At 51.6% G+C, this 21,942-nt stretch overlaps 1 protein-coding gene across 1 annotated transcript; it reads left to right on the forward strand.

Annotated features, from left to right (window-relative positions):
* Positions 1 to 600: 600 nt before the first annotated feature.
* Positions 601 to 16,774, forward strand: DRD3 (dopamine receptor D3). Its single transcript, XM_055712878.1, has 7 exons — positions 601 to 683; positions 3,121 to 3,412; positions 9,918 to 10,030; positions 11,248 to 11,390; positions 12,442 to 12,638; positions 13,525 to 13,870; positions 14,786 to 16,774. Exons 2-7 carry the CDS (start codon positions 3,131 to 3,133, stop codon positions 14,980 to 14,982), a joined length of 1,278 nt encoding a protein of 425 aa, XP_055568853.1. The 5' UTR covers positions 601 to 683; positions 3,121 to 3,130; the 3' UTR covers positions 14,983 to 16,774.
* Positions 16,775 to 21,942: the final 5,168 nt, after the last annotated feature.

Genomic DNA, 21,942 nt, shown 5'->3' on the forward strand with positions numbered 1-21,942 from the left:
GCATCGCTCTCCTTCCCGCCTCCCTCCCCCGTTACCCAGCACTTTTTAATCTCAGTTTTAAGGGAATTTATTTTCAGATTTTTTTTTCAGTTCTCTGCCTTTTAAAAATCATCTCTACTTTGATTTTTTTTTTTAAACTAACAACTTTTCAAGCGTCATTTTTTTATCCCAAGCCGCACGCTCATTGTCTCCCGAAGGGCTCTGCCTGTTTGCCTTCACCGGAGCGTGGGCAGCTCCCCCCGCTCCCCCCCGACCGGCACCCCGGGGCCCAGCCCTCGGCCCGGGTTCGGGGTTCCCATCTCCCCCCTCCTCCCGCCGGGCAGAACCAGGTCAGCCCCTCCGCAAAGCACCCCCTTGCTGCGGGCCCCGGCTCCAGAACGAGCCCAGACCCCTCTGCAGGGCCCTTTGGGAAGGGGCGGGATGGGGCGCGAAGCCGCCGGCCCTGCCGCCCCCCTCCCCAGGACACGGCGGGGTACCGGCCGCTGCCGCCGGCGGGGCAGGGGCGGGGGCGGGGGCGGGCGGGGGGAGGTGCCCAGCCCCGCCCACCTCCGCCCCGCCCTGCCCCGCCCCGCCCCGCGGCTCCGCGCCGGGAGAGCGGCCGGAGGGAGCGGGCCGGCCCGGGAGGCGGCGGGACCGGGGCCGGGACCGGGACTGAGCCCTGCTCGGCGGTGGTGCCACCGGGGGTAAGTCCAGATTGCTGCCCCCCCGCTCCCCTCCTGCCCGGTGCCGGCGGACCCCTGCCCCATAGCCCCCGCTCCCGGTTTCCCCCGCCTCCCTCGCCCCCCGGGGCACGGCGGGCAGCCGCAGGGGCGCCGCTGCCCCTCGGGGGCGGGTGCGGAGCAGCACCGGCAGCCGGAGCCGGACCCAGAACCGCGGCGGCGCCTGGCCCCAGCGCTGGGAGCCCGTACCCCTGCCCTGCACCCTGCGCCGCGCGCCCGGACCCCCCCATCCGCACCGGGACCTGCACCCGGACCCCTCCGAGGCTGAGGCCACCGGGAGGAGCATCCTCCCCTTTCCCCTCTGTCAGCTCGTCCCCACGGCAGCGACCCTCGCCCCCGCCGCAGCTCGCTGCCAGGGTGGTGGGTGTCCTGGTACCCCCGTGTCCCGCCAGCCCCGCCCGCGGGTACCGCGGTACCCCGGCACATCAGCATCCTGGTACCCGGCGCATCAGCATCCCGGTACCCCGGTACCCGCCTGGCTGGCAGCGCCCTGGCCGTGGGCAGAGTGAGCAGGGCCGGGGTGTGTGGGGCAGCCCAAGGCAGGGGGAGCCTGGCAGGGCTGGGGGGGGAGCTGGGAGGGATGCTGGGGGGGAAGATCGACCTCTGGGCGAAAGTGGAAAATACTGCTTTAGGCTGTAAGGGGTGGCAGAAGGGGCAGGAAACCTGCTGGCAAACTGTGTAACGTGGTGCCTTAGGCCATTTGGTGGTATCGTGCGTGATGTTTTGTTCATTCCCTGCCCTGGCTTTGCTGATCAACTAGGCAGCTGCTTAACGTAGGCTTTCTCAAAAAAAAAAAAAAAAAAAAAAAAAAAAAGAGGAACTAGCATACTAGCTTTTCATGGCCCCAGCCAATACAGGTTTCCCAGAGTAGGAGCTCTGTCGGTGCAAGGGATGCTGCTAAATGAGTCTTGTGTTTGGGTGGCTGCAGCGGAACTGTTTGATGAGCAAACAGTCCCGGACTCGGCAGCAGCGCTCACGCTATGGGAAATCCTGCAGTCCAGTGGAAGGCTTCACTCCTGTGTCAGGGGCTGGCAGAAGAAAGACAGAGAAGGAGAGACAAGCACAGATGTTTCCAAACACAACACAAGCCATAAGAGATTGTTTCACCCCTGTCCTGGGGGATCTGTGTTCATGGGACAGAGGGAAGTTCAGTTTCTACCTCATTCAGCCCTTGCCCTCTCCCAGCTACAAGGCAGCAGGGGTGAGTGACACCAGTTTCAAGGATAAATATATGCCAAGGGGCTGGAGCAATTTATACCCATTGTAACGGCTTCTCTTCTAGGAGCGTGTGCATCACAGATGCTGCTGTTCAAGGGGTGAGGTGGAGCAGAGTAATATTTATATCATTGGCATTGCAACGTTTTGTCCTTGCCTTTCGTAACTGTCACACTGATGATGAGTTCAGCGACAGGAGCACTAGCAAGAAAAAAAAATAAAACCAGATACAGGCAATTAAATGTCACAGAACAACCCTGGGACAGCAGCCTTCCTATTCCTGGAAAAAAATCATCCTCCTTCTAAATCAAGACAGGATAGGTTCCTGGGCACAATCACGAATCCATTGTAAGGAAAAGAAATGCAGAGTACCCCGCAAGCATCACTCCATTATTTCATCCCAAATGACAAGTTGATTTGCTCTTCAGCACAGGAAGCACATCTTCTGGCCAGGCATGGAAAACAGAGCACAGTATGGATGAGCTGGGGGCAGCGGGGACAGCCAAGCTTTGGCAAGGCCGGCAGGGCTGAAGCAGAGCGTTATGTTAACAGGCGGCCTGGGACAGACACAGGTTGCAGAAGAAGAGTCATTCCCTAGGTGGGTGCTTACTGCCAGGCGGCCAGGATGCAAAAGGCTACTCGAGCATTGCAGGTGCGGTCTGTGTGCCGGGCTGCCAAGCACTCGAGTGCATGAAGTTAGTGAAGACGTTTTTTAACGAGGGAGGAGGGAGGGTACTTCCCAGAAGAAAAGATTCCTAGGTCCAAGCTTCTGGCCAAGCCCTAGTTTGGGTAACTGTGTTGGGTCTTCCTCAGCACTACAAATTGCTGTCTTGCAGGCTGCTCTCCTGCCTGGCTGACTTGTGCTGTGGTATGATGACTTCGGTGCATCTTTCAACCATTGCTGCTTTCCGCGCAGCTGCGTTGGTTGGTAAGATGCACCTGTCGGATGCACACAGGAGGTGGGATTTTGCATTCTTCTCTTGGCTTAGATTCGGTGAAAAACAAAACAGGCCAAGCAGGACTTTAAGTAAAGTTCTGCCTAGGTATGAGTGGAAAAAAAGACCTCTATAAATGGCTTGAAGTAGTGTTTGTGAAGTATGAAAATCATACGCTATCCACCACAAGCAGTTCTCCACAATGACTGTGGAGCTCCAGTTTTCAGCCAGCTCTTTCTTTCTCTTTGCAGCAGTGTCCCCATGGCCCTCTTCACAGGAACCAGCAGTCATCCTAACACCACTGACCCTCTTCCCTGTGGGGGAGACAACACTACAGAGCCTGACCTGCCACACTCACACGCTTACTACGCCCTCTGCTACTGCATCTTGATCCTGGCCATCATCTTTGGGAACGTGCTGGTCTGCTTAGCCGTGCTGAGGGAACGCACCTTGCAAACCACAACAAACTACCTTGTGGTGAGCCTGGCGGTGGCGGACTTGCTGGTGGCTACTTTGGTGATGCCATGGGTGGTGTACCTGGAGGTGAGTACATCTTAGGAAGGATCAGCAGAATTTAACCACAGCACGAGTGCACCAGCGTTAGCACACGCTCTCAGGGTGGGCCAGCTCTGCTACAGGTGAAGTCCATTCATGTTTTAACCCCCCAGCCAGCTCTGGGGCAGTTGTGGGGTGGGTAGCAGCCCCATGTCACACAGGTGGCCCTTGCAGGCTGGACAAATGCACCACAGTCCCACCCGTCAGTAGATGCGCTGAGCCTTGCTCTTGCTGGCAGAGCGCAGCCCCTCTGAGCTTGAAAGCGGGTGGGCTACAGCCAGTAATGTAGATCGTGGGTTCTGATGTGCTAATGCCGCTTTCATCTGAGCATCCCTGAAGCTGACTCCATCAGCCAGAAGGGTTGCCATGATGATTCAGGAGCGGTGGGGAGGCAATAGGGTGGAAATACCTTGTTAGAGCCCAGATCAAGCCGTATTCCCGCTGGCCAGAAAACAAGTCAAATCCTCATCTCCTGCGGAGTTTAAGAGCCTTGATGTCCATGATGTTAAGTCACCTCCAAGCAATTCTCCAAGCAGGCTGACAAAGGGATGAAGCCGAAGAACACGCTCCAAAGTCTCTTTAAATCATGTGAGCATTTTCACAGTAACTTCAAATGACTCATCAAGCCCTGGGGTGTCTTATACTCTATTTCCCTGATCTTTGCACGTTGGCCGGCGTAAAAATGTAGCGGCACAACCATGTGTAGTATGGACAACACCATCAGATAAAGCAAAGGTTTCCGCCACTGCAGGGCAGCAAAGATGGAAACTAAATCCGCCCCTGCCGCCCCATGGCAAACCCCTGAATTACTGAAGCCACTTCTGATATAAATATTGTTACTGAAGCAAATACATGAAGGTATGCTACAGCTGACATTTTTATCTGTTCTGTTCAGCATTTTTACACTAATTCACAAAAATTTGTAGGTTTAGAATTAGGGTGAGCATCTATCAGCGGTAAGCTTTCAGCTGAGCCCTAGTACCGTGTTCTCATGTGAACAGAGACAGAATAAGCCTCTGAGCCATAATCTTGCAGAAGCCTCATGCTCTTTCTGCAAGGGCCGAGCGGGGATCAGGCTGAAGGGTAGGGTAAATATTCTGGTGGCAGCTGCCCACCTTTGGCTGACCTCTTTCCTGCAAAACAGAGGAGAAGCAGAGCAGGCTTTTAACTCGTGCAGATGGACTGCGCAGCATGTGGACAGAAAGTAGGACAAGGCAGGACACCACCGGCAAATGCCAGACCGACTCTGGGGGTATGAGGAGGTTCGATCGAGTAGCAGGGGACTGGCAGTGGTCTGCAGCCCTCCTCTGCCACTGGAGTATGTTGAGTAGGCAACACAGCTCTAGGCTTTGGCACCCAGCCTGGGCATTTCCCTTGTGTTAATCCAGGCCATTCTCCCAAACTGTGTCCACTGCTGTCTCAGCAAGGCTACAATTAAGAGAAATTGAGGGTTTGCTCAGTGTATAAGCACTATTAATAAGGGCACTGATGGTTAATTATTTTTATATAGCATCGCTGTGGAGTGAAGGAACAAAGAGAGCACCACGATAACCGCATGTGTGATTACGTTCCTAATTAAGTCAGTAGCAACAGTGAAACCACTCCTTGCAGAGCGGTCCTGGAGCTGGCCTGCTGGATGCCTGCAGCGCAGTTGGGTTACACTGAATGATTAAAAAGCAAGGAATAAGTCGGGGCGGGGTGTGGTGGAGCCATCCCAGCCAGCCAGGATTAGACTCTGCAGTTTGATTGCAACTGAAAATTATTATTAAAACCCAAATTTTGAGATTGGAATAGTTCACCTCAAGTGTATTCCAGTCTTTAATGAAATCACAATATGCTTTGCATCAGAAAAGACCTAAAGCTCACTCTTACCATGGGCAGGGTGGGACTGAGGCACATCTGGGAAGCAGCTTCTGTCCCCATGGCAGTATTGTGGTCAGATCTGTTGTCTAGCTGTGTTTGCAGACCCATTCAAGGTTGGTTTCCAGCTGTGGAGCTTGAGTAATGAAATCTTGGGTAAATCAAAGTAGCTGATCCAAGAGGCACATGAACAACAGGGAGAAGAACCCACATACATCCCAAACCCGAACTACCACTTCCAGCAGTACCTCCTAGAGATCTAGGCTGCAGGACTCCAGCAAGACTAAGATTTAAAAAAAAACCTCCAAAAAGCCCTGAAGTCGTTTAGATATTTGCTGCTGTTTATGGATCAGCACTGCTACCAATGAAGCAGAAATGGCATCATGCTTCAGTACACTATAGCCCTGGAAATTGTGAAGAAGTCATTCAGTCCCCAAACCTGTGTACAATAGCTATTCATCTACTGAACGTTTGCCAAACCAGACATCTGAGACCTATTTATTGAGAAGCTAAAGGTGGATGAATACCTCAGATTTAAATATCACTTGTGAACTTTGTGCTTTACACTCAATTTTTAGAGCCATCTGTGGCCTGGACCTTCTCCATGAAATTTTTCATTTTATCAGTCCTGCAGACCAGAACTGTCTCTTTCTGAGAAGCCTTTGGGGAAGGCTGTGACAGAGCAACAACAGGAACATTTTATAACCTCAGAATCCTCCTCTCCACCTAACGAAGCTTCTGGCATAAAAATGCTATTCAGCACTGTGTCTAGCAATCTTCAGGGGTCAACAGATATGTCTAATATATCCGTACTGCTACCCCAGTTCTTTACTGACCTCTGATGCTGTGCCTGGTGTGACTACGGAGGCTCACCAAGGTTTCTAAGATAGTGGCATTAGGGTGCCCTGCCCACTAAAGCTTGATGGCATTGAATCCCATCGTGCCTTATAGTAATTGCATAAACGGAGGAGGACGTGGAGCAGCATGGCCTGGAGCATCCTCCTTAGTCTTCTCACAACATCCAGTTCTACCTCCAATGGGAAAAAAGCATCAGAAGATGATTGTCACTGAGGTCCAACCTGCAGCTCTCTTCAGAGCGAGTGAGAGTAAGGCTGTCTCCTCCTCCGTGGCTCCCACACTGGAGTAGCGAGACCTACAACAGCTCTTTGAGCTCGAGGAGCTCGCCAGGCCACCATCAAAAGCAGGGCAGACAACCGAGTTACTGCAGCTCGGCAGTTTACCACTTGTCAGCGGGCCTGACTGCACGCGTGCTCTTGGTTATTCCTGCCAAGCAAAAATATAAGCAGCCATTTCACAGCTGCAGGGAGTTAACAGCACCCCCAAGAAGAACCCTTTCTTAAACAGAGCACTTGAGTGAGCACGCTTAGATACACCGCTGCCTGACATCACCTCGTGTAACTTTGCATTCGTACTTTCAAATCCATCTACTGCTCAATATGTCATCATCATACATATCTGACTTTCAGAGAGTCTTTTTATTTTTAAGGATTCAAGAGAGTGGTGGATTTGCATAAGCTTATGAATGCACAATGATTTTCATTTTTTTTTAAACTGGAAGGCTTCCTATAGGGTTGGAACGTTCAAATAATAATACATTTTGTGGCTAAAGCAGACTGGACTGGTCATCAAGAAAGATGAGGTGAGAGCCCGACCTGAACAGTCTATAAGGAGCTTTAGCACTGTCTTTGCCAGAGCTGGGATTTTATCCTGGACTCTATTCCCACTTCTGCTGCACACAAACTGAGTGGTAATGAGAGATTCTGTCAGCTTACCTCTATGTGGTTTGCTCTCATCAGCTGTAAGAAAATAATATTTGACCATCCACCTCACTCAGGCAGTTGTGAGGGTTCATTCAATTAATACCTGTGATGTGCTTTGAGATTCCTGGACAAAAGGCACCAGCGGGATGAAGAACAGGTACCCTGCCAGCACACTCGCACGTTCTAGCTGCTGTAGCAAAGATGAGCGGAACAGAGTAATGAAAGGAAGAGCAGAAATAGAATTAAAAAAAAATTATGAACGAGGCCTGTAATAAAAAGGCTCTTCATTGTTAAATTTGGGAATAGATTCTGGGTTTGCATACCCCACAGGTAAATATTAACTACTTCACCGACTTCAGCAAAGCTACACCCCATTTTGGAATTTGTGGCTGGTGGAAGCGAGGATGGGTTTTAAGCCCAAACGTTTTGATATGTCAAGTATCATCTTCATACAAGCTACAGCTTAGTATGCAGGTGGTGTGATCTGAACGCATCATCCTGAAAGGGTTCACTTCAGAGCCATTCCCACCAGCACCTTCTTCAGATTTAATGGTACACATTCTTGGGTTTAGCATTTGAATGTGCTCAGGACCTTGGAAACTCCCTCAGTTAAAAGCCTGCACATCTGCTGGGCTAGCAGCAGCTGGCTTGCACCGAACACCTGGCACTGGCTCCTGGTGAAATATTCTTCAGACTCCGCAGATCACAGAGACACTGCATTGCATTTTGCCTCCGACTACAGAAAGACCCCTTACTGGCTCCCACTGCAAAGGCTTCCAGCATTTATGATTTTTTTATATATTTTGAGGTGGTCAAGCAGATCTCAAAATCTGCAACTAAAGCAAAAACGGCGTGGGGTTTCTTTGAAAACTGAACCTACCTATTAAGGTCCCCAGTTTCAGAGGGACAGCCTTCAGTTTGCACATCTTGTAGCCCACCTAATCGTGCAGAAAAGGTCTAAGGGTTTGGTTTGTTTCTTTTTTTTTTTTTCTTTTTTTTTTACTTTGCTTGCTTTTTTTAAAAAAGAAAACAAAGGAGCCCCACAAGTATTAGAGAACTGAAGATGAAAGCACAGTTCCCCACCGCATTTTGCAAGCCAGCTCCCATTTCTCTCCCCTGCATTCATTCAGAGGAGGTCTCATGGAAGGCTACCTCATCCAGTACCTGACTTCTGGCACGCAGCAGCTGGGTCCAGCAGAGGACACCCCAAAGACCCCGTGAGTTTCTGTGCCCATGTGCGGGAATGCTGGCACAATCAAAACCATTTCAGTTTCTCGGGATTATTTCTTATACAACTCTGAAAACAACTCGTACGAAATGAATTCTGTGTTTATACAAGCGCTTCTGTCTGCAGGGAGCTGCGTCCTGGAGCTGCGTCCTTCCTAGGCACTGACACTTGCTGCAGGGTTGACCCACTGCCTTAGGAGCCAAGCTCAGTTGTGGCACCCTCTCCAGCCTGGTCTGGGATGGGTATTGTTGAGTAGGTCATGAAAACCTCCAAGGATGGAGCCTGGCCAGACTCACCAAGCAGCCAGCTCCACTGCCTTACCGTCCTCATGGTCAGAAAGTTTACCTCCATAACCGGTTTGTGCTTTTCTTCTTTCAACTTACGACTGGTGCCTCTTGTCCTTCCACCCTGCACTGCTGTGAAAAACTTGGCTCCGTCTGCTTAGCAACCTGGCTCCAACTTTCTTAATAACCTCCCAGTAGGCACTAGGGGACTGCAGTTAGTGCCCCCACACCCCCCAAAGCCACCTCTTCTCTTCTCCAGGCTGAGCAAGCCCAGTTCCCTTAGCTGCTCCTCACTGGACAAGTGCTCCAGCCCCAGGGACTGTCTCGGTGGCCCTCCGCTGGACTCACTCCCGTTTATCGATGTTTTTTCTGTACTGGGGCCCCAAAACCAGATGCGGTACTCCAGATGAGGTCTAAATGTAAGCAGAAAGATCTGGATCTAGCACCAGTTCCTCTTTCTCTCTTACCCCCGCTTCTGCACCCAGTGCAGCTTTAGATTCCTTTGCTGTACTCATCCAGCAGGCTGATCTGTGGGAGGATGGGCTGCCTCTGTGTTGGAGCACTCGGAGTCAGGCTATCATCCCAGCCCCGACGACAGCAGTGCCACACGGTGCTTGGAGCATATGTTGTCATCCAAAAAGGTCATTGTCAAGAACTTGACAGCTGGGCCAAAAAATGCATTTCCCCATCACCAAGATCAGCCACAGCTAAGCTTTCATGCTTACATGCTTCAGATTAAAATTTCAAACCAACCAGAACAAAAGCTGGACATGGTAGCAAACCAAACCCCTTTATCCAAGTAGCCTGTGAGTTCTCGCTCAGATCTAATAATCAAAATATGTAACTGAGATCAGAATCCAACTAAGGTTTTAGAGAAGCCTGGGCTCTCAGGTCTGTTTCATACATAAATGCATAAAATTTGCAGCACTTTCCCAGCTCAATGCCTGCAAGAGAACTCCAGCAGCTAAGCTGAGAAACACTTTTCAGCCCTTAGGTTTAATCAGATGATCCTTAATCAAAGGATAGATACAGTGATATCAAATTTAAATCAATCTATCGTGCTAGGGCTCAAGGGAAAGGATAGCTGCTACCTATTTCTTCACCCTGCCTCCCTCTGTGAGAGTAACCAAAGGACTGAAATCAAGGTGTGGCTCCTTCTCCATGACCTTCCGCTGTGTTATCTTGCCACACAACATAGGCGCCTCAGTTTTCCTCTGCACATCACAGCAGACATGAAAGCACGTAGCTGTTGAGACCCTTGGAGGAGAGCACCTCTGTATACGTAAGGCGTCAGGACTCGATGCAGAACCAGGCTGACAGTTTTGTGGTTGCTGGTGCAGGTGACGGGAGGAGTCTGGACTTTCAGCCGCATCTGTTGCGACATCTTCGTCACCATGGATGTAATGATGTGCACAGCCAGCATTTTAAACCTCTGCGCTATCAGCATTGACAGGTGAGAGCCAACAGCATCCAAGGGGATAGATAGTCTGGAGATGGGGGTCGGCTCTGTGCCCCAGTGTGGCTAGGGCAGGAAAGTGGGGTTTGCACAGGCAGCATTGCTGTCTTCAGGGACACAAACCTCCCTGCCAGTCTGTCGCTGCCACAGCTGCTGTGAATAGGCTCTGCCCACCATGTGCTAGGAGGTGCCTGCACTTGAGGGCAGAGAGGCACAAGCAGCGAAACATCACCAGTAGGCACTCGGCCACATCCTCATGCTTTTTGAAGGCAGGGACCAGCATTGGCCATCTAATTCCCATTGAGTGTCAAAGAGGGTTTTTTCTGGAGACCTCACTCATGAAGTTTTAACAAACACAATCCTGCCATAAGCATAGGGAGGGGTGAAGGTCATCGCTATCTAATCTTCAGCCTTGCCCTGTTTTTCCGCATCTTAAACCAGCCTATTTTAAGCAACGCTGAGGGCTGGGAGCCAAGACCTCAGCACACGTGGTGCTGTTAGGACCAAGGGGTGGGGGAAGGAAAAAAGCACTGCATGCTGTACCTTTGTTAGATGTGGTAATCATATGAAGCAGCTCTCAATGCTGGCTTGGCCTGGTGTTCCTCCATGGGACTCTTTATCCCCATTTCATTTTGGCTCTGCCCTGCAAGGAGCAGCCCCCAGGTTATCCTGAAGACAAGACTGCTGTGGCTTTCAAACCTGAGCCTTGCCGAGCTGCATCCCCTGGGGCATCCCGGCAGCCGAAGGCCCTGGGCACCCACCATGGGCAATCCTCTGGCTGTCGGCAAGGCCGACACCAGAGCGGGTGGATGAGGCACAGGGTGTAGCCGGCTGTGGTTGCTCCAGGGACTGCTCTTTCCCAGCAGGGCACATATAACCTTCGGGGATCAAGGGATAGGGGGGGGTCCTGGGGCTTCTAGATCCAGCAGGTATCCCAAACCTAGAAGCTTCACAGTGCTGGCAGGTCTGCCAAGCATTTCCCTGCAGTGCTGCCAACTAACTCTGATTTCCTCTGTTCCTCCTTGCAACACCCCACTTACCATTTCTACAAATTGCTGATGCCATCATCTGATCTTCTCTCCTTTCCTCTTCCATTTCTTCACCACGTTCACCATCGTGTCCCCTACATTGCTTTCATTTCTCCTTTTAAAACCTGGTCCTTTTCCTCCCTCCATTCTTACCTCTCCTCTTTCTGGAGCTGGTTTGGTCTGCAGATACACTGCAGTGGTGAAACCAGTTCAGTACCAGTACAGCACTGGGCAGAGCTCCTGCAGGAGGGTTTCTCTCATGATCGTGATAGTCTGGATGCTGGCGTTCGCAGTGTCGTGCCCTCTCCTCTTCGGCTTCAATACTACAGGTAGGTGACGTCCCGAACAATAGCACGCAGGGAGGGATGGGACATGGAGCTGCCCTGTGTATGGCCAGGTCATTTAATGTGGGTCCTGCAGACTTTCCTAGTTACAGGAAATTTTAGGGAACTGTAAGGTGCACTGTGAAGGGTGAGAAAGATCTCCAGCACTGGAGAGCAGATGTGCTTTTGTCTATAAACTTGCAATTTGCTCAGGCAGACACTGACATGGTGTCCAGGTCTACAGATCCCCCCCCCAGACAATCACTCTGGGCACACAAAGCAAATCTCCAGAGGTGCAGCATGTCCAACACCCCCACCCCACCCCCACCTTACTGCATCTTGCTGGTATCAACAGGTCCAGCTTTAAATCTGATTCAGGACACATTCTAAACAGCAAGGACTGCATATTGGCACTGCTTGTGAGAAACCTCCTTCCCATCCAACTGGCTGGCTGCTTCCTCACCTAATCCCTTGAGGAGAGCCAACAATCTGGCCTTCTCCTTGGAAGCAGGTTGGTCTTTCTCCTTGCCCTCACCTAGGGCAGCCCATTCTCCCTGGAGGCAGAGGGGCAGGGGAGCCTTCCTCCCCCCTGAGCCACAGGCAGAAGTCCCCTGCTCCCCGTCCATCCTCTGTGTGGTGCTTGAAGTGGGAAGGAGACGGGGTGGGAAGTGCTGCTGTCCCCCGCTGCCTGGTCCAGACTGATGGGGTGAAGGCATGCCTCTGCATCCAGGCAGCGCAGAGGCTGTCAGAGGAATAGGAGAGAGGGTGAAAGGAGAAAGGATGGGACTAGACTTGAGAGAAGAGGGCGGAGCTGTTGGCCAGAAGAGCAGGCAGATGCCTACGGGGTCATGCTAGATGGCCCTAGGTAGAGTCCATTTTAAGCATCCCTTAGGTGAGTGGGTAGGTCACAGAACAATTTGCAACCACAGAGACAGGAGATCCCTGCACCCCTCAGACTGCCTTTGTCCCCCCTCCGCCTTGCGACTTGCTTTGCCAACGCACCAGCGCCTCCTTGTACTAAGCTCAGCCGCTCCTCTCTCTCTCTTCTCCTCCCCAGGGGATCCCAGTGTCTGTTCCATATCCAACCCTAGTTTCATCATCTACTCCTCTTTGGTGTCCTTCTACCTCCCCTTCCTGGTAACCCTGCTGCTCTATGTCCGGATTTACCTCGTGCTAAGACAAAGACAAAAGAAGCGAACGCTCACCTGGCAGGGCAGCCACAGCGCCAGCACCAAACCGTGTTATGCACACAAAGTAAGATCCACATCAATGCAGTAGGAGCTGTCAAAAAGGACAGGGCATGCATCATCTCTCCTCTGCAAAGGGCCAAAGCACAGAACGGAAAGCACAGAGAAGGGACATGGCATGTTTTCATCCCATCCCTCACTCATACACCATGATACTTGAGATGCAGAAGCTCCAGTTAAATCCTTTCCATCCCTCTAGAAAGAGGATGCTCCCTGTGTATCTCTGCCCTCTAGAACCGAGCAACTAGAAAAGAGCACAGCCTACTTCAATATTTCTTCAGATCTGGGCTTTCTCAGCCATGCAGAAGTCTGGCTAATTTCCTCATTTATTGATTTTTGCTTTATGAAGCCTCGTTCTCAGGGCTTCGCAGGCTTTAATGTAGATTATTAAAAAAAAAACCAAAACAACAAAACCAAAACAACACAACTCTTCATCTGACAGACTTAGGAAGCCAAAATGCTCACGGTGCATGGAGCATTTGTTCCACTGACCTTTCTAGATGAAATATCTGCAACCACGGGAACCAGCAGGATGGTTTGAAAGGGATCACCTGGTCATGCATACCTGCTTGTGTTACCCATTTTCTCACAGTGAAGCTACATTAAAAAAGGGTGGGGATGTTGAGGGGAGCAGGGCCAACTGAAAAATACAAGTGAAAGTTTAGCAGAGCGAGTGTGTCAGCTCTTCTTGTTCTCATGCTTCTCCTTGGTGGGATGGAGAGTTGTCTGGTGCTGGTTCACCCCTCTGCTAAGCCAAGGTCAGTCCAGAGGATGAGGTGCAAGCCTAAGCAGCCGGTGGGGCTAAGGATGACTCCTACAACTCTCCTCATCATCCTTTGACCCAGGGAATGGTTTGGATGGTTCCCAGTTCTCTGTGGCATCCTCTTTTGCAGGAACACCCGGAGAGAAAAGCTTTGCCAAACAGATGCCAAGGCACCTTTTCCCCCTGTCTCCCACTCAAATGCTCAGGCCAGGAGATGTCTCCTAAAAGGAAGTTGCTGACTGTCTTCAGCCTGCAGCGGTACCGCAGCTTCTGCCATGAGGCATCCCTCACCAAGCCACCGGGGACTACACAACACAGCAGGCTGGAAGAGAGGAGAAAGAGTCTGAAGCCAGGACTGGAGGTACGGAGGCTCAGCAATGGCAAAACCATCAGCTCTTTGAAGCTAGCGCACCAGCAGCCCCGGCTGATCCAGCTTCGGGAGAGGAAGGCTACACAGATGCTAGCTATTGTCCTGGGTGAGTGAGAGCCACGCTGTGCAGCGGGGTGCAAGGGGTGATGGTTTGGGGCTTGCAAGAGAAAGGAATCTCCTAATACAGTATTGAGATTAAAAAAATGCAAGCCAAGCCTAGACTTCAGCTGCTCCACAAAGTCACAAAGAAAGAGAAACAACAGTGGGACACTTGGGGATCTAGGGTAATGCTCTCAAATTTTGAGAGCCAAGTATATTAGCATTTTATTTATGTTTTGTTACTCTTTTGTTTTATATCAGTGGCCAACAAGCCCTGCTAGAGGGAGGAACAGCCAGCACCTTTGCTTTCCCTTTACCTTTCTATTATTATTACTATTACTACTACTACTATCATCATCATCATCATTATTATATTATAATTATTTTCATTATTATTAAGCTGGAACTTTAGATGGAATCCTAAGTTTCTATACACGTAGCAGCTCTTAGGTCCAATTACAGAAGGGGAAATCGAGGCAAGGAACAGCAGAGGAACCCCCTCATAGAGCTGGATGGAGAAGCCAGGACAGTGGTGCCCCAGCCACCTGCCACTGTCACCAGACATGCTGCTTCCCCTCATTAACCCAGCAGTAGTAAGAAAATAATGCAGCCCTTGTCTTAATGGATTAAAGCAGCAAAGGCAGCAGCCTTTCCCTCTAAGTTGTGGCCACTTGCTTTTGCCAGTCACCAGGCCACCTCTGAAGCCCCATCCACCCATTCACATAACTGGTCCCGAGGAGCCTGAGCTCTTGCCAAGCCCGGCTGTACCGGGAATACATGATATTTATTCCACGTTTACCAAATGCAGACACGCACATGGAAATAGTGAGAGGATGGAGGGAGAGGGCACAGGTGCAGGCCTTTTCCCAAGCAGTTGCTTCTCTAAAGTCACAGACTGTGTTCTCCCTCTCTCTATACCCAGGAGCATTCATAGTCTGCTGGCTGCCCTTCTTCTTGATTCACATCCTCAACACCCACTGCCCATCCTGCCACGTGCCCCCAGGGCTCTACAGTGCCAGCACCTGGCTTGGCTACGTCAACAGTGCCCTCAACCCCATCATCTACACAACCTTCAACACCGACTTCCGCAAAGCCTTCCTCAAGATCCTCTGCTGCTGAGCGCGGGGCCAGCACCGGGCTGCGCGTCTGTGGTTTGCAGCAGACTCCTGGGCTGGGGACAAGGTGTGGGGCCCTTTCCTGCCTCTGCTTCACGCGCCGTGGTCAGTGACGTGCTCCCCTCGGCCGTGAGCAGTGCTGCTCGGCGTGATGTGGTCATTGCTGATGGCCAGGCACCCTCTGCGCCAGCGTGAAGAGCAGGACGGCAGCCCGCCTGCACGGCTAGCTTCCCACACCAAACCTCAACGCTCCTGCTTGAAAAAGAACAAGTGCTTCCCGCTTCTGGGGAGGGAGGGGAAGAAGACAGAGGCAAACCAGTGAGTCCCTCAGTGTTGGGCACAGCAGTGCTGAGAGGCAGACCTGGGTGTGCAGTGGAAGGTTGGCCACCATGCCACTGGGAGCTGCCAGGCTCACAGAGCACACAGGACCCGGGCGGACAGCATCCTTCATCTCCACCGCCTACGTGCTGGGAATGCATTTCCCCTCCCGTTGCTGGACCCTCAGCCTGCAGAAGGCTCGTGTGCAGCATTCCTAATAAGAGGGCAGGCCATGACCTTTTTGAGAAGAATCCTGATCCCTTCAATCAGCAGCCAAGAGCAAAAATTCAGCAAGGAAACTTGGAAACGAAGCACTGAAGGAGAAACAACAGCATCCCTGTTGTCTCCATCAAAAGGTTTGCCCATAAAACTGGGGCAGTCTCAGTGCTCGAGAAAATTGCCCCAGCTGCAAACGAAACCTTCCCTTGTGCCACCAGCTTGTGTTTTATTGCTCCTTGCAAGGCAGAGAGGTGGCTGCCAGCCCTCTGGTAGGTCTGATCACACGAGAAGCGCAACGCTACCGCAGTGTCCCCTCTCTTCCTAACCCAAGGACCAGCGATAGGTTGGCCACTTATTTAACCACCACACACCCTGTCATCTGCTGGGGACGCTAAATAATGAACAAGGCCTAGGACAGCTCCAGTCGTGCCTGTGATAGGTTTGAACCTGTTCGCTCAGCTGGGACAGGTTGCATGCACCCTGTCTCAAAATGTGTTGGTGATCTCTTTGGAACCAGTCTCCATTTGTGCCCCTCTCCTTGTCAGGAGCACTGCTAGATTAAGGGTTTGTCCTGCCTGCTGTGATAACTCCCGTTACAGCCCGTGCCTAGGTGAGAGCTGTTTCAGTACCATCCCAGTAAGAAAGGTGGTGTGCCCCAGGATCAGACCCAGGACTCTCCCTGGCTCCCCTGGCCGACACACCTGCCAGCACACAGGGCATCCGCACATCCCAGCTTCCAGCAGCCAAAGACAGCCCTGCCACGCTCTCCTTCCCCAGCAGTATTTTACAAAGCCACCTCCAGTAGGTCCTGGATGAAAAGGCCAGACAAGCCCTGCCGTACCATGTAAGCTGGCCTCATGTCAGGGCACTCTACTGCTCTTCTCCTTGTACAGACAAACCTGACCTGGAACAGCCTCAACACGTTTCGCTTTCCCTGCTCACCATCCTGGACCAGAGGCTCCAGCTCTCGCTGCAAGACTAGGCTTCGCTGCGCTGTTAGCCCCCCTCATTCGACGGCCTTGGGCATAACTGTGTGTGCTGCCCCTGCCTGTGTCCATGCCACAGCTCCTTCGTCTGGGAAGGGCTTCTTCTCTTTCCTAATATAAAGCCAAACCTCTGGAGCACACAGCAGAGCTCTAGCTTCTTCTGTTTGTCTGGGTTTGGGGAGGAGATGCTTGTGGACAGCATGTGTTGTTTGCCTGGGGAGGTGCCCTCCATCCTGCATTGTAACCGCATTAATCCAATAAAACACAGGTGTAACTGGAAGCTTTGGTACCTTTTGTGGTGAACACAGCCTTTCCATAAGCCTTTTCTCACCTGCAGCCCACTTTAACGCTTTCGCTGTGCAAAATGATCATCCGCCTGGACACACCAGACACACAAAAGGTCTTTATTATTACTTGCATTTTACTTGCAGCTGGGAAAGAAATCAACAGCTGCTGTAAGCACTTCCAGCAGATGAATTCTGAAAATATGGTCAATTAGTTTCCCAGCTACACCAGGCAGGCGTGTGGTAGCATTACTCCATCTGCTCAGCGGTGCTGGGTAGCACGGCAGGTACTCAGCCCACGGGTTATTGGGGTATCAATCGAGTGAATCGACCTGTGGACAGATTGCTGCTCAAATTAATTCCCATTAAGATGCTCCATAACGCAGATCACCGGAGATTCAGTTGCTTTTATATACACAGTTGCCAGAAAGGTGGAAACGGGGAAAAAGACCTTTTAAAGAGTGACTAGGTCCATTTCAAGCCCTAGCCTAGCATGTCTCAGGTGTCACGTTCAGTCTGATCTTACTTGAATTCAAACCTGTTCTTCAAGCAGTGATCCCCAAGGGAATTCAGGATAGAGGTGAGAAACAGGAGGTGCAGAAGACCCCAAGCAGTATTTTGGTATCCACACGACTATGAGGGATGAGGAAAGCTCTGTATCTAAGAATGCAGTCCTTTATTAAAGAATTAAGATTTGAACTATCAGATCACAGAACTGACAACAACCTCTTGAACTATAACCTGCTATGGCCAAAAAAAAAAAAAAAAAAGAGGCACCACAAAATCGATGCGCAATTAGAAAAACTCAACTCCAAAAGAAAACAATCTCTCTCTCCCCCTCCCTCAAGTACCGCTTGAGCTTCATGCCCAGTTTTACTGTGGCAATATGAACACGGGTGGCCTCACGGCAAAGGCCAAGGAACAGAAGCGACCAAAGGTGCAAGCAGTTGATGCCTCCACACCCTTCCCAGCAAGCCAGAGAGACAGCTGAGCAGCCCCCCAGGACCTGGGCTTCACACACACCCCCTTCATTATTTGCAGTAGAATAATCCGTGCTGCCTATTTTTTTAACTTAAAATGCCTCTTTCTAACCTTCATTTTCTACAATGTTTTCATCTTTGCTGGGTTTTTTGCCCCTGGCTCCACGGCCGGCTGGAAGAGGCGAGCCGCGACCCTGCTGGAGAGCTGCAGGCGTTGTGCAGGGTTTCATTTACGTGCTGACAGTCACATTAGAAGAACCTTTGGAGAATACAGAAAGAGGGAGCTCAGAGACCGCCGCAGACTGTAAATAATTCCCCGTGCCAGGAGAGCTGCGGTGGCAGCGCGGGCGGCAGCCGTGCAGGTGCGGTGGGGGTCCTGCCGCCCGCGCTCCCCTTCCCTCTGCCCCACCAGGCAGCAGGAATGGCATGGCTATGGTCCCCTATGCTGGATGCGATTTGTAAGCGAGCCAGCAGGCAGAATAGCCAGGAAACATCTCTACTGTAGCCGAGGAGAGTTAAAACCGTTTGGAAACAAAGGAGAGCTGGCAAAACCCACTGGGAGCAGCAGCTCCCCTCCCCGCAAGGTACAAGGCAGCCATCCAGGGGACTGCCTGTCTAGACACAATTACAGCACGCCTGAGAAACGGACTGAAAAACACCGTTTAGCCCCAGCCGCCCCCATTTCTCCAGGCAGACGTGTCTCCCAGCTCACAGAGCTACAGGAGCCCAGATGAAGCAGCCGCTGTGCCCGTGTACCCCCCAGCTCGCCCAGCGGGCTCGCAGCTCAGCAGGCACGCGCAGCTCTCCTGCGGCACCCCACACCGACTCAGAAAAAAGCCCCTGATCTCCTTCCTCCACATGTACCTGGGGCTCCCCAGGGTCCGTGCTATGTGCACCCCACGTTGCACGCATCAAGTTTGCTGCTCCCACCTGTGATGCTGCTCTCTGGGGGCTCCTAAACAGCACAGGCCACCCAGGTGTGTGTGTGCACCTCCCGGTGCCCTTCCCGGAGGGACATGGGGGACCCTGACAACAGCTGCAGCTCTGAGGTGCTTTTTTTTAGAGCATAAACCACAGAAATCAACTGGATCATGAACCTGCTGGTCAGAATTAGAGGTTTTTCAGAAGAAGTGGTAAGAGCCTGACTCAGGGCTGGAAAGGACAGCCAGCCAGGCACCAACCTACCCTCCACAGCGCCTCTCAATCTGCAGCCTTTCCTCCAGCTGCTGTGCAGTAGCCGCGATGGTAGAAGGTATTTAAGGTGGGTACCAACCATCTGAAGACAGCCCACCCCCAGCAGCTCTCAGGCACTCACTCCTGCGAGCATGGCAGGCAGAAGCAAGCAGAGAGCATCCCCATAGCTCACTGCCACCCCTTCACAGATCATAAAAATTTCTATTTAGGCTGCTGTGTGGTGGTTATGGTAACTACTTGTGTGGCTTACTTGGGTGCAGGTGCAGCAGGAGATGTCCATTGCAGAGCAGAGCCCCACACGTGTCCCATGGCTCTCAGCTGTGTTCTCAAGGGCCACAATGCAAACTTCAGGTCTGGCAGCAAAACCATGGGTTACCCAAGTTACTAAAACCTTAAAAGGTACCAGGCACCAAACTGAAGCCATCCAGAGCGAAAATCAGCATTTCTTATATTGAGTTTTGCATTGTAAAACAAAGAGAAGAAACCATGAAACACTCCCCGCCGTCAGAGATAGCAGCGGGCACAACAGGCACCAGGTCACGCAGGAGCTTTTAAGCAGGAGAGCATTAAGGCCCTTTGGGCAGAAGGCAGAACAATCTTCCACGAGGGAAAGCTGCCTGCTGGGAAAGCAAGGAAATGATGGAGGAAGCAGGTTTCACCTGCTGGCACTGCCCCGCTGCTCTGCAGGTGACACTGCTCAGCTGACATGCTCCAGCACACCTTGCAGCAGCTGTTGGACATGTCGTCTTAACAATCCCAGCTGCAGCCAAACATCAAAAAAGCACCATTTGTCAGACTACAAGGATGAGGCAGTCTTGCAGAAAACCTTGCTTCCCCCAGGTAATCCTCCCTAGACTCCTCAAGGGATGGGCAGAGCAGCTGCTCAGCTGAGCTCAGCTGGAGCGAGCAGCTCCCCCTTGGCAGGGAGTACCCCTGGAGTCCCTGGCATTGCAGCCTCTGAGGGGGATCGAAGTGACACGTTTCCCCAGGCTGGTCCTCTGCCCACAGCTGGGGTCAGCACAGCTGCTCGGGCTAGCAGCCTCTGAAAGGGTCAGCCTTACACAAGCTGGAGTTTGGCTTGAGGTTATCGTGACGCAAAGCCCTGTCTCAGTGACCTGTCTCCATCACTGTTACTGACATGATGGTTTTTGAACAACGTCTAATCAATGCCAGTATTTCAAGGAAGGATCAACAAGCTGGAAGCTGTTGATATGGTGATGCTCAGAAAACTAAAAATAGGAATTGCAGACACCTGGAGGATGCTGGTACCAATCTGATCAGCTTCAGCCAAGTGTGTGATGGTTTGCTCGTGAAGTGATGACAGGTTCTGGCAGCCTTCAGCCTGCAAACACTCCTGGCTGTGAGGTGTCTCATCTCCCAAAGAGAATGGGCACATGGGTTCTTTCTCAGACAAATGCGAGTATCTGAAATCTGAATTTGCCTTGGAGTGAACCATTGGGGTGGACTTTTCCTTAATCTAATGGTAACAAGGAACTAACATAGTTGTAACCTCCTGGTGGTATCTTAGCACCTGGCCTGCTGCCTTAGGAGCAAAGGAAGGCGCACAAGGCTGCCGGCAATTCAAGGCATGAGGGATTCGAAACAGTACTTCTTCAAGGTCAGCATCAGCTGCCACACCTTGCTGAATGACATTGAACAGGAGGTAGAAGAAATGTGCCAGACCAATCCTGCCTTTCAGTCCTAAATGCTACTGATCCAGCTGTGCTGTTGCTCTCCAAACAGTCAATCTCAGCTCAAGACAGACCGGTGACTTTTCTTGTTCTGCTTTCCTGGAATCACCCATGTCACCCTTCCTTCAATAGCTTAAAAAAACCCGCCCAAATGGGCAATTTTAAAGGAAATAAAAGGGCAAGGAGCCCCAAAATCCGATGGGGACCAAGCCTTCAGCACCAGAACAGGAGCCCATCAGCTTTGGTGCCAACCACACCTTTCTCCAACAGGGATGCTCTTTCTCCCAGGCCCAGGCAAGGAATTCTCCTGAGCCTCCTTCAAGGTTCTGGCCACACATCACTGAATCTCTTCCTGCTAGACACTGGTCTCATCTCGCTCCTGAATGCCTCTGGAAATGTGAGGCAAAGAAAAAGAAAACCCCTAGAGCTAAAGAAGAAAACGAACATAATTAACAATTAATTTCAGTATAATGATTTAAGCTTCTCAGCGAGACAAGCACCCGGCTTCTGTATGTTTGGCAATGTGGGGAAGACCCTTCTGGTTCCCTGCCCTGGGGACTCTTGTCAGTTTTAATAATTTTTACCCTGCAGCTGTGAGCACGGTGAATCGAACAGCACCAACAAAGGCTACTTTTCACCGGGCAGAAGCACACTTACTACGGGACTCCCCTGAATATTTTTGATGGCGCTGGCTGTGGGGAACAGGGAAGTCAGGTATCAGGAGTGAGTGCAGCACTCGGTCCGCCCTCAGCCCCAGGTCTGAAAGCCACCAGCGTTACTCTGTAGCCTTTTGCCTTGGTGAGGAGGAGTACAGCAGCCATCGCTGAACTTCCTGAGCAACAACAGAACGCTTCTTCCTCCTCAAGACATGTGCAAAACAAGCGATGTAAAAAGGCACATGTCGGTGTCTTCTGCACCTTGGTGTTGGCAATGCTACGTGTGGACATACTGCACAGCTCCCACTCCTTTCTTTGCTGGCCTTGCCAAATCCTATTCATCCTGTTTGCCTATGCTGGTTCCTCCCAGATGCTCCATCTCCTGCTCCTTTCCTTGAAGATGCTGCCTCTCTTTGAAGGTTTCGGCTGCCTGCCAGTCTCTGTGTTCTCTCCCATTCCAGTTCACTCAGCTTTGTCTGAGGAAAGCATCTGGCTTTCCTAAGGGTTGGTTTCCTCAGCTGTTTTTCGGCACACAGTAGCATTAAATTTGACATTACATCGTAGACGGTTCCATTCCAGCCTGGGAAGGGCAGTATAAAAAGCTCAGGACAGACTGACAGCCTCTGCTGACTTCCT

Source organism: Falco cherrug, chromosome 5, assembly GCF_023634085.1.
Source record: "Falco cherrug isolate bFalChe1 chromosome 5, bFalChe1.pri, whole genome shotgun sequence".
NCBI classification, from domain to species: Eukaryota; Metazoa; Chordata; class Aves; order Falconiformes; family Falconidae; genus Falco; species Falco cherrug.

What these genes read in the sequence shown, in the direction of transcription:
- DRD3 (XM_055712878.1), top strand. Translation starts at nt 3,131, where the DNA reads ATGGCCCTCTTCACAGGAACCAGCAGTCATCCTAACACCACTGACCCT. An exon ending in CATGGGTGGTGTACCTGGAG is followed by an intron (nt 3,413 to 9,917) that starts GTGAGTACATCT and finishes TTGCTGGTGCAG; the next exon opens with GTGACGGGAGGAGTCTGGAC. An exon ending in AACCGTGTTATGCACACAAA is followed by an intron (nt 12,639 to 13,524) that starts GTAAGATCCACA and finishes CCTCTTTTGCAG; the next exon opens with GAACACCCGGAGAGAAAAGC.